At 42.0% G+C, this 13,129-nt stretch overlaps 1 protein-coding gene across 1 annotated transcript in view; it reads left to right on the plus strand.

The window, feature by feature from the left end:
• Positions 1–7,518: 7,518 nt before the first annotated feature.
• The window catches only part of LOC133126584 (uncharacterized), a 30,161-nt gene continuing 24,550 nt past the window's right edge, over positions 7,519–13,129 (plus strand). Inside the window, 2 exon segments of the mRNA XM_061238928.1 lie at positions 7,519–7,576; positions 8,319–8,472. Of these exon segments, the coding sequence (XP_061094912.1) occupies positions 7,519–7,576; positions 8,319–8,472 (212 nt within the window).

Genomic DNA, 13,129 nt, shown 5'->3' on the forward strand with positions numbered 1-13,129 from the left:
GCACATGGTCTATCCCCTACCACTGCTATGCAGACAATACCCAACTCTTCATCTCATTCCCACCATCTGATACACAGGTTTCAGCCCGTATCTCTGCTTGCCTGAGTGACATCCAGAGCTGGATTGACAAACACCATGTAAAGCTCAACCCAGGTAAGACTGAAATTAGATTAATTCCTACTATTACCTCTCCCCATCTGGATCTCTCCAATTCTCTAGGGGATACCTCACTGACGCTATCATCCTGTGCAAGGAACCTCGGTGTGGTGATGGACAGCAGACTGTCCCTCTCCGAGAACATTGCGGCGGTTACCCGGTCATGCAGGTTCTTCCTATAAAACATCCGGAGAATCCGCCCCTTTCTCACCCCCTACTCGACCCAGATCCTGGTCCAAGCGATGGTTTTGTCCTGCCTGGCCTACTGCAACTCCCTCTTGGCTGGCCTCCCAGTGTCCACCATCAGACCCCTCCAACTTATCCAGAATGCAGCAGCTTGTCTGGTCTTGAACCTTCCCAATCACTCGCATGTCACCCCCACTGTTTACTTCCCTCCACTGGCTGCCTGTCATGGCTCGCATCAAAACATTGGTGCTAGCCTTCCAAGCAGTTAAGGGGTCAGCCCCAGCTTACCGCCTAAAAATCATCACCCTTGCCAGACCTCTTCGTTCGGCCTCCACAGGCTGCTTGGCGCCTCCCCCTCTCCGAACTTCCACAGTGGTGGAACAAACACGGTGGTGGAACAGTACAATCTTTGCCATCTTCAAGCGCAAACTGAAGACGCACCTGTACAAGCTGCACCTCTCCCTGTCCCTCCCTACCTCCCTGTAAACCTTAATTGTTGTCTTTATTTGTGATATTGACTTGTGTATTAGGATGTTTAGTTTGGCTAGGTAAGCAGTGTTTGGCTAGGTAAGCGGTTTGTTCGTACATTTGCATGTTGCGGCATTACGATAAATGTAAAAAATAAAATAGAATAAAAATAGGCCCTGTGTCCAGTTGCATAAAACACCTTAAGTGTTTCCCTTTAGCTAAGGGAATTACCTGAGGGTGTTGCATATAAACCCTTAGACGTTTTTCTTAGGTAAACTGTTAAGTGCTTTGCTGCAATGGTTGACGTTTTACCGTAGCAAAATTTTACCGTAACCATGGATGTGTTATCTCATCGGTTACGATCATTGACTGCAGGCTATACTGTAAAATAAGGTATTGACCAGTAACCTACGGTAGCCTAGTTATATTTTATTTTGTGAAAATGGAAAAAAGTATTGAGCAATTAGCTATCGGAGGGAATCCAGCAAAACCAGAGAGAACTAAAGTAGCCTAATAGCTAGCTAGTTAGCTACCCATAGATAACTATAGCAAGCCATATTCGATCAAGTAACGTTAAAATTAAATTTTGTGTTAACGTTTGAAGCCCAAATGATCAGCTACAATTCTACGCCGCTGTTGAAGCCAAACTAACATTGTTTGATAGGAAGTGGACCGCCTCCAGCCTTTTTATCAGAGTCCATGAAAATGGTCAAATACATTCTTGGGAAGGACTCATCAGTTCTGGCTGGTATCCCAGGCGGTTTAGAGAGTGGACTCAGTAGTGGACACCTGAGCCGATGAAGTAGCAGAGTGAGAGTCATTTAAGAAGTAACTATGAAATATGAAATAAATGAGTATGCCTAGTATAATCACTCTCTTCTCTGTAGGTCGAGCACTGCTTTGAAAATTTTAGCACAAAACCGCAGTGCAATTAAAAGTTGTAATATATACACGGTATATTGGGTGATCGAGTTCGCCTTCCAGGTTGTTTGCGATCTCGTAAATAGATTTACGTGCAAATCTATATTCAATAACTTTTCATCTGTCATGTAGTAGAGAGTATTTTCTCTATCATGAAAAATTCACGGAGGGACATTTTCTAAGAAGAAAACATTGAACTATTCTGAAGTGGCCTTCAGTGAATCATGATCTAAATCCTATCGAACATCTATGGAAAGAGATTAAACTTGCAGTCTGGAGAAGGCACCATCAAACCCGAGACAGCTGGAGTAGTGCTCAGGAAGAGTGGGCCACAATACCTGTTAACAGGTGCAGAAGTCTACAGAATATGTTTGATTGCAGTGTTTGCCTCTAAAGGTTGTGCAACGACATATTAGGTCAGGGGTCCCATTGTTTTTGTCCAAGCCATTTCATTTGTTTTATTATTTACAATATTATGTTGAAATTGTATTGCCATGAGGGCATCTCCGGACAGCAACCACTAGTGGCACACCACTGGCGACAGTAGCATCAGAAGCTATAAAACCCTCTGGCATTTCAACCAATGAGGCAACAATACAGGATGAAAATGGATCCATTCTGGCGAACTGATGCCAGTATGCCAGCGGTGTGCTTCCAGAGCCTGGGAAAGGCCTGCAACCATTCATTACATTACATTATTGGCATTTGGCAGACGCTCTTATCCAGAGCGACGTACAACAAAGTGCATACCCATAACCAGGGATAAGTTCGCTGAAAGACCCTAGAGGGAAGTACAATTTCAACTGCTACCTGTACATTCCATGAGGAATAAGATAATCGCGACAAATACCTACTGTATCTCTTTGGGAAGCCAGAATGTGGACAGATGGTCTAAACTGCCACAGCACCCTACATGCCTCTGGGTCAGGTCTCCCCATGACAGGTTTGTGCTCAGAACGCAGTGATAGAGACTAATTAATATGTGTGTATCCAGGAAGAAAATGTATGTAGATTACATGTGTTGGTGATGGGATGTGTATATACTGTATATATACAAATAATGAGGAAGCTAAAGATGCAATACTCAATTATGTATGGACGTGATTAAAATGTATAATAGACGATGGAAAACATGGAATGGAAGGTATCTGTATGTAGGGTAGAGAATCACATATGTAGTAACTTAGATACAGTGCCAAGAAAAAGTATTTGTTCCCTTCCTGATTTATGCTATTATTGTGTCACATTGAATGGTTTTTGATTTTTAGACAAAATATAATGTTAGACAAAGGCAACTTGAGAAACACAATTTTAGTGTAGCCAGGAAAGGCTTGACATTCTTTCAGGCTTGACATTATTTGAACCAGGACAATACATGGGTGAAAATGAATAGATTGAAAAATAGGGACCAGCAGGCTTGAGTCTGAGGATTGAGTCTCTTAGCCGACTTCAGATCCAGGTTATGATGATCAGTCCAGACGATGAATGGGACGAACAAGCCTTCCAATGGATGCCGCCATTCCTCAAAGGCGAGTTTGATGCCAAGAAGCTCCCTGTTATCAATGCACATGGTCTATCCCCTACCGCTGCTTTGCAGACAATACCCAACTCTTCATCTCATTCCCACCATCTGAAACACAGGTTTCAGCCCGTATCTCTGCTTGCCTGAGAGACATCCAGAGCTGGCTGGGCAAACACCATCCAAAGCCCAACCCAAGTGAGACCAAGGTAATCTTCATCCCTGCTCTAACCTCTCCTGCTTCAGATTTTTCCATTTCACTAAGGGATACCACAGTGACCTCATCCCCCAGTGCAAGATACAAGTGCAAGTGGTGATGGACAACAGGCTGTCCTTCACTGAGAACATCGCAATCAGTGACCCAGGCATGCAGGTTCTTCCTGTACAGCATCGGGACAACCCGACCCTTTCTCACCACCTACTCCACTCATCTCCTCATACAAGCAATGGTCCTGTCCCACTTGGACTATTGCAATTCTCTGCTGGCTGGCCTTCCAGCATCTGCCATCAGACCCCTACAACTGATCCAGAATGCCGCAGCCCCTCTGGTATTCAATATCCCCAGACATTCTAGTCAGCCCCCTGCTCAGCGACCTCCACTGGCTGACTGTTATGGCTCGCATCAAATTTAAAACTTTGGTGCTGATCCCTTAACAGGCAGCAAGTCCCCTCCATTCCGCTACTTCAGGATGCCTGGCACCTCCCCCTCGCCGCATCTGCACTTCTCAATCACGACTCCATGCCGTATCCAGAACAGGTGGCAGATGAGGCTCAAGGTGACGTCGGGCAGCTTTGGAACTGGTGCCCCTTGGGGAGTGGGCAGCTTGGGCTCCCGCCAGGGAGTCAGTGAAGTTTGTTATCCAGACATGCAGAGTCTCGTGAGCTTGGCTGAGGGACCGGATCCCTGATTCACGCATGCCCAATCTCTGTCCCTGGACGCAGAGAGTTTCCTGGGTGTCGGGTTCGCTGGTTCCATCCTTGGCCACATTGGTTCCTTGGTGCTGAGCCCTGACAGAACAATCGCGAACAGGGAGGTATCCAATAGAATGTATTTATTCAATTTATTCAAATCACAACAGGTCAGTCAGGCCATAGTCAGACACGAGCAGACGGGAATATCACAGGCAACAAAGTTTGTGGTGATTAACACATGGAAGGGTTCGAAACCTGACACTTGATCATAGGTAGATTGTCCAGCAGGACATTGAATCCAAAAATAAATTGAAATCCACACAGAAATGGTTCAGTAAAAACAACATTCATGTTCTACAGTGGCCATCTCAGTCTCAGACTTACTGTAGATCCCATCAAAAACCTGTGGTCTGGATTGAAAAGTCTACAAGCCCAAGAATATTAATTCTGAAAAGTTCTACATGGGGAATGGTCAAACATCCCTCAAAATGTGTTCTCTAGCTTTATCACAAATTATGAGAAAAGAGATGTTTGCACAAAGTATTAAACCATGGATGCCAATAATTGTGGAACCTTTTTTTCTGACGCCCCAGGCTTGGCGGGTGGACCCAATGCAGACATGGACCAGTGAATAGGGTAAACTCCCCACGGGAGAATTTAATAGCAGCCTAAACACAAAGCAAGTTCAAAATCAAGTCCATGCACAGGTCACACAGTAGAATAATCAATCCGCGAAGGCTAGGCACAGTAGGGCAAGGCTGAGTCGTAGTCGGGTGGCGATCCAGGAGAGGCGTCCAAAACAGGCTGAAGGACGGGGTAGTAGAAGTCAGGCAGGGGTTTTGACTAGCCCGGTCGAACAGAAGGCAGGTAGCGGAGGCTGGGTACAATAAGTGGCAGGCAGAAGTGGTGGTCAAACAGACAGGGTTCAGAGCGTGGCAGACAGAAGTAGTCGTGGGACGAAGAAAAGTTGTAAACAGGCAAGGCAAGGCAAGGCAAGGCAAGGCAAGGCAAGGCAAGGCAAGGCAAGGCAAGGCAAGGCAAGGCAAGGGATAATGCTCAAAAGTATCTAGGCACAAGAGGGACGATTTCGCAATGAGTGCTGGAAAGAACAGAGCTTAAGTAGCATAGTGAACAGCTGCTTAGAATCACGGTCATTGATTAAGCGGAAACAAGGTGCAGATGAAAGTGATCAGCATGCAAAGGGAATCACACTGGAAACAGGTAGGAAATGGGAGTGGATACTGAACGAGATATGATTAGTGGTTAATTGGTTAATTTGTTAGTATCTACGCTGATCTAATGTTAGTCGGTTAACAAGTGTTAGTAATGAGGAATGGCGGAGCAGTGGCAGGTGAGAATAATGACGGGCATGTTAATTCATTAGTTGGTTAATATCTACTCTGGTCTAAGGTTAGTTTGATTAATAATGGTTAGTACTGTACAAGGGAAAAACTAAGAATGATATCTGAAACGGCAGAGACAGTAAGGGAACAGCAGAAATGCATGCAACACAAAACAGCGCAGGGATAATGTAGAAGCATAGATAAAGACGTGATCAAGTAAGATAGTGTAAAAACTATGGATAGAATACACCCGGTAATATTAAGGATAGTCAGAAGCACCCTGAAACATGGCACAGAAAGCAGAGTGTGACAGGTTTTTGCTGAAATACATTTTTTATTTGAAAAATGTAAGCCTTTGGTTGATTCCATTGAATCATTAATAAAGCACACTACTTTACACATCTTGGAAAACAAAGCTTATGTCAATAACTGTATTCTCTTTTAGTTTGCAGCATTTTTTGAGCATATATATCAATGGTGCCAATAATTCTGCCCAATGTATGTGTACTTAAAATAAATGAGTATTTTCAAAAAACACACTCAACCTTTGTTGTCATAAAATGTAGGTTTCTAAATGCTTGGCACATCCAAATAATTACTGATTTCTGCAGACTTGTGTGACTTTAAGCAGATGGGCCAGAGCCAAATGATTCACTCGCACAAACTGTCTTGTTCTACAGCTGCTTTAATTCCATCCATCCATCCATCCATTATCTGAACCCACTTATCCTGAACAGGGTCGCAGGGGGGCTGGAGCCTATCCCAGCATACATTGGGCGAAAGGCAGGAATACACCCTGGACAGGTCGCCAGTCCATCACAGGGCACATACACCATTCACTCACACACTCATACCTACGGCCAATTTAGACTCTCCAATCAGCCTAACCTGCATGTCTTTGGACTGTGGGAGGAAACCGGAGTACCCGGAGGAAACCCACGCAGACACGGGGAGAACATCCACAGAGAGGCCCCGGCCGACGGGGATTCGAACCCAGGACCTCCTTGCTGTGAGGCGGCAGTGCTACCCACTGCACCATCCGTGCCGCCGCTGCTTTAATTCAATTTTTATTATTATTTTGGTACACACATTTTATTAAAGTACATCTTCTTGATTACAGGCTGTAAAAGCTATCCAGAGTAAAAACACATTAACCAACACCTCACCTTTTCCTATTTAAATCCCTTTAACCTCAAAACTACAAGGAAATAGAATGAGATAAATCCAACACTCAAATTATCTTATCACCTTATCTTATCATCTTATCAATTAGGAGTTAACTGGTAACTGGTTACCTCAATGACCTGACGTATGAGGAAGTTGGATGCAACTATGAATAAATGTCATTACAGTTTCCACATTCCCATCACAGTATGTGAATATGCAACCTTTCGTAATCTTGTGCGGTCCTGTGCCCGTGTCCTGGGGACAAAGTTCTGTTTTAGTCATAATTTTGTTTTGATTTCACTGAGAGTTTAGCAATAATAAATTAACTGGAAGTCACATTTATCATTTGAACTTTATACATGCCCATCGGCACCACCCCAGATTTATATAAGCTTAAAAGATTCTATAAAATGTTTTGAAAAGCTTGAAACACATGAAACTCCAATAGCTTGGCAATGGAAGTACCATAATTTTCGTCAGAATTTGGTGAGTTAAAATAAAATTGAATTATAACATGGAACATCACATGGAGTATTACCACAGGCCCACAGCAGCTTCATTGTGTAAAACCAGGTGCAGGTGTTCAGATTAGAGTTTCTTTTAAGCTCATAATATACTTTTTGTTGAACTGTAGGAAGGAAGCATGGAGTAGGAACATTAAACAGTATCATATCAGCATGTATCGTTATGGATGCTTTTATATACATTGTTTTTATTTATATTATTTAAATTAATCTTTTCTTCCATTTTTGAATGTCCACTTCATGTATTTTGGTTCATTCCTGCTTTGGGTTGTGTAAGATATGATTTTCACACTTTCATTTTGCAAAGGAGAGAAGGCTGAACATGGCAGACTCAGATGAAGAGATTGCTGTCGTGGGCATTGGTTGCAATTTCCCTGGAGGTGAGGTGTCTGCCTTTCAAAAAGTTGTAAATTTTTGGGGAAAATTGTAGAGATTTATTTCACTGTACTTGCACTGTATTTATTTCTCTTATTATGTTCAGTGTACTGTACTGTACAGATATTATACTGTATAGTATATACAATATCCTACAGGTAACTCTAATGTATGTTCAAAAAAGAGATAATACAAAAATCTGATTTTTAAAAAGTTCAGCTATTGCTGTGATTTGATTTCTCAGTGGTTTACTATCAATTGACTGGCTTGGTTAGAAAGAACTAAAATAAATATTTATGAAAACGTTAAAGCACTTATTGAGTTTATTTCTTGCTCTTATGAAATACACCAACACCACCATATTAGAGCTACATAGTAAGTAAACGTAATAAATAGTGGTAACCGGCACCTTTGGTTTTTTTTGTTGTACAAATGTGTCGTATTGTTTGTTTGTTGTTGTTTCTACCCTTGGGGAAAATAAAGTTCTCTGAATATGAATCTAAATGTAAACATTTTTCTATTTTTAGCACTGGTTTCAGTATATGTGAGCAGACTAACAGCATAATAGTTCATTTTGCAGGAAACCTTTTATTTTAATTTTAAGTTGCTTAGTCAAGAATGTTTTTTGAAATGCAAATTTTATGTGAATGAATTGCCTAATTATGTGATTTTTTTAAACTAATTGCTTTCTTTAATGGCATAGAAAATGAATGTACAGTGGAAGTAAACATTACCTCTATATGTCAGGTGAAGGACTTCACAATTTCTGGAAGATTCTGTTGGAGGGAAAGAACTGTGCAGTGCAAATTCCAGATGACCGGTTTGACCCAGCATTCTGGTATGATTCAGATGACAGAAAAGCTGGGAAAACACAGACTGCCAAAGCAGCCCTAATTGATGGGTAAGCTACATGTTTCCTACATTTACCTGAATATTTTGCAACACATATTTATGAAATTCATGCAACTGGAACAACCAAAAACATAATTCTCCAAGTTATCTTCAATTGTCCAGTGTGCTCTTGGAGATTTTCTGATGGAAATAAATGTTTCATTATTGTTTTATGAATACAGTCCCCTCAAAAAGTATTGGAACAGCAAGGCCAATTCCTTTTTTTTTTTTTGCAATACACTGAATATATTTTGGGTTGAGATAAAAAAATGAACATGAGAGAAGCTTTTATTTCCTGGTATTTACATCTAGATGTGTTAAACTACTTAGAACATAGCACATTTTTAGGTGAGCAAAAGTATTTCAGCAAATGAAAGTAAATAACACTTAATATTTGGTATTGTATCCCTTGCTTGCAATAACTGCATCAAGCCTGTGACCCATTGACATCTCCAAACCTGAATTCTTCTTTTGTAATGCTTTCACTGCAGCCCAAGGGCGATTCTAAAGGGGTGGCTGGGGTGCCAGTGCCACCCCTAAAATCTGATTGGCCACCCCGCACATAGTCAGTTGGCTATTACGTTACCAAGATATTGTTTTTACCAAGACACCACCTTCCCGTTTCCCTTCCAAATGTGTTTCAAAAGTGCACCTGTCAGGAGCACCAATCTGATTTGCTGTTTTATCAGTCAATCTGTTTCTAGGAAGACACTGTCTTTTCCGCTTGCAAGACTACCAAATGTGCGGTAAAAAGACTGAATCACCAACACGTGACAGCACAGCTTGCAAGCTTATGTGGTGCAGTTTGTAAGCCACTGTACTTCATTTTGCTCTTGTCTGTGTGACAGGTTGAAATATTGAATATGTTGAATGGTAATGTTACGGTTGAAATATCATTTAAATGTAATCCTTAAATAACATCAAACTAGTTCGCTAGCTGACGTTAGCTAACGTTAGCTGACTAAATTGAGGACTAGCTACTAGCTAGCTAACGAACGTGAGTCACAACAAGAAATAAATTACTTGAATCCTGTGTTCCTTTAATATAATATGGCTCCTTCTGTACTACTAGCTAAATCAGCAATATCTATATAGGCAAAGTCCGGTAGCCAGGAAAGCTGTCAGCAGGGCAGAAGTACAGGCGGATGGTAGGCAGGCTCAGGGTCAATGACAGTGCAAGAGCCAAGACCGAAGTCTGCTCCGCGGGGCAAAAGCACAAAAACAGCAGGAAAATTCGTGGTACAGGCAGGCGATGGGCAACAAAACAGAAGTCAATAAACAATGGTCAATAAACAGGCTTGGATCGTAACGGGTAGACAAATGGCTTGACAATGACGCTCAAACGATGCACTGACGAACAGGAGGCAAACAATTTCACAAAGACAAGACATGAAACTGAGCTATAATTGTGGAATAATTGTGGAACCTGTTTTTCTGACACCCCAGGCTTGGCGGGTGGACCCAATGCAGACACGGACCAGTAAATAGGGTAAACTCCCCACGGGGGAATTTAATAGCAGCCTAAACACAAAGCAAGTACGAAATCAAGTCCATGCACAGGTCAAACAGTGGAATAATCAATCCACGAAGGCTAGGCACAGTAGGGCAGGGCTGAGTCGGAGTCGGGTGGCGATCCAGGAGAGGCGTCCAAAACAGGCTGAAGGACACGTTGATTGATGCAAGACAACAATCCATTCATATAGTTTCCATATAGTTTCTATATTTCATATAGGTCTGTTACATGTAAACATTCTTCTCATGTCACATTGTGACATCCCTGTGTCTGACCTGTCTATTGTTTTAAATTGTTTCACTGAAGTGACTGGATTTGTAACATGCATCAGAGCTGGTGAGAATGTTATTTTGGAAAAAGCAACAATGTGTATTATCATCATTTTAATTAATTTCATTAATCCTTTTAATCATATTAAGCTCATTTGTTCGACATCCATGACCGCAAATTCTTGAAAAGGCTTAGTTATAGGTCAGAGCCTTATTTATTGTGTAGAACCTGCACAGCTAGTCCAATGAGGGAATAGCTGGAGGTGAAGGGATGACGTGTTCTTTCCTGGCTGTTTGGAAGTAAATGAAAGATTTTAATTATCAAACTCCGCACACGGACAGAGCACAATTATGTTTAGGAATATACTGGGTCTGTTGCCACGGGTCGGATATGGATTGACCTGCCCCATATCCCGCTTACAACTGGCCTGAAACAGATCAGTAAAATTCCTAATATTCTCCGTTCGTAAACGGGGCCGTCTTTGAAAGCTTAGTGGTTACTCTCGTTCCACTCGTTTATCTGACTCCATTTAAGATATATAATTTAGAAATTTGGGTTTGAAATTTACGCGAACCTCGGGAGTGATTACACTCGACTCGTACCTGCGCCACCATTACTCAATATATGTTCTCGCGATTAACATTATTGCTGAATATCTCAGTTCGGTGGCTGAGGCTGAGGGTCCAGTCAACACAATACATGCAACACTGTCATGATAGTTGCGAGCCCAGGTCGGCGTAGCATTAACTGGGCTCCTTAGAGATAATTTGACAGGAACCAGCGCCGTAACGCCCAGGGGTTCCCTTCGCGTCAAATCACAAGAGCCGTGCCTAGCCGACCCTTTACGTTGGCAGAAACTTGCTGGCCTCACAGCTTAGAACTATCACCTGTACCAAGGGACTCCCGATCGGTCAGTCTTTGGTCCTCATTGTCCCCCTCAATATTCAGTTGTAATTTAGGCTGAAAAGGTACAAGATGAATTAGAGTCATGGAGATCATGCAAGTTACAAACAAAATAATTTATTCGCAGACGGGTAGGCAGTTAGCTTAGAATCACACAGTCAATTACGAATAGACAAATTGAAGATAAAAAGAATAGAGTGAAATAGTCTTACCCAGCCTGCTTTCGCTACACACATATACAAAGTATGCACAGTGTGGGAAGTCGAGTGCGATCTTCCCTGATAGGCTTGTCTCCCTGGCTTTTATGCCAAATCATGTGTTTGATCCAGGCGGCAGTGCCATAAATTAGCCTGGTGGGGTTGTCGAATCTGGAATTTAGACCCCCACCGTTGGGGGTTGTTGCGTAGGGAAAATTAGATGATTACCAAGAGAGGACGTGTAGGTTTTCCCTTGAGTGATTGAAACTATGGTTTATTATTCCATTTGGTATGAAATGTATCTCATCTGATTCCTTGATTTTACTGGATCACATCCATACCAAACAGATTATCCTAATGTTTTGTTTTGGTGCAGTTATCATGAAACCTCCCTCCTGTGTATCCATTTTACATGTAATTCCTGTTATTACAACACTGGGCATAATGCAATACAACCAGGATCACATGGGCAATGTTTACAATATTTTACCGGGTCTATTGACCATCTCAACAACAGTTTTGAGGTTTTCATCCAAGAGAGTAGTCCCTGGGGTAATGACAGCAGTGCCCAAAGGACGGCACTGTGGTACTGCCCGGAGTCTTTCCCCCTGGAAGTGACCAGGTGTGGGGTCATAAGATATATCTTCTTGGCGTCACTGGTCTGGAACTCGTCAAAAGGTACTACAAACAGCATTGTCCTTTGTCCCTTTTGACACACATCAGAACCCCCACCTCACAAATGGCAGAGTCACACTTTGGCTTCCTCCAGAACCCCCAGCTCACAGGCTCCTCACAAATGGCAGAGTCACTCTTTGCCTCCCTCCTACAATTGTAATAAATCTCAGGTACATCATGATGATAATACACATTCTTTGTTCAAAATTACATTATCACCAGCTCTGATGCATGTTACAAATCCAGTCACTTCAGTTACTTACTTGTCCAGTCACTTCATGGTATTATTCTTCTCAGATTGAAACAAGTCTGTAAATATTTGTATTATGTTGATGTGCCATGGCAGGGATTGCTCTACACCATGTAGTTTGTTCTGCCGAATACAGTCCATGACTTTAATGCCCTTAAATATGACCAAACAATTTGTTTTTCTTCTTGGTCCATAAATATGTAATTGTGTTATGATAACAATATCTCATGTATAACACTATAGCCTATTAATTTATGTTTAGTCTTAGTACTTAGACTAGTAATGCTTCATAGACTTTTGCACATGAAACAATAAAACACAAAAATAACCCCAAAAATGATTTGCGTGAAGCCAGGAGATATGATGGCCACCCCCAGACAACCCTTGGCCACCCCAGTAAAAAAATCCAAGAACCACCCCTGCTGCAGCCTATTTCAGTTGTTGGAGGATGGAATGCATGCTCAATTGGGTTAAGGTACGGTGATTGACTTGGCCAAACCTTCCGATTTTTGTCCTTTGTTGTATTGGCAGTATATTTTTGGTCATTGTCTTGCTGCATGATGAAGTTCCTTCCAATTAGTTTGGATGCATTTCTCTGTAAGTTGGCAGACAGAATGTTTTTATAGACTTCTGAATTCATCCTGCTACCATCATGAGTTACATCATCAATAAAGATATTGTGCCCACTTCAGAAGCAGCCATGCAAGCCCAAGTCCTGACACTTCCTCCACCATGCTTCACAGATGGCTCATGATCTCTTCTTTTTCCACACTTTGGCCTTTCCATCACTTTGGTAATAGGTTAATCTTGGTCTCATCAGTCCATAAAACGTTTGTGGCTCATCTCTGTACTTCTTTGA

This window comes from Conger conger, chromosome 4, assembly GCF_963514075.1.
Source record: "Conger conger chromosome 4, fConCon1.1, whole genome shotgun sequence".
In the NCBI taxonomy this organism is placed as follows: domain Eukaryota; kingdom Metazoa; phylum Chordata; class Actinopteri; order Anguilliformes; family Congridae; genus Conger; species Conger conger.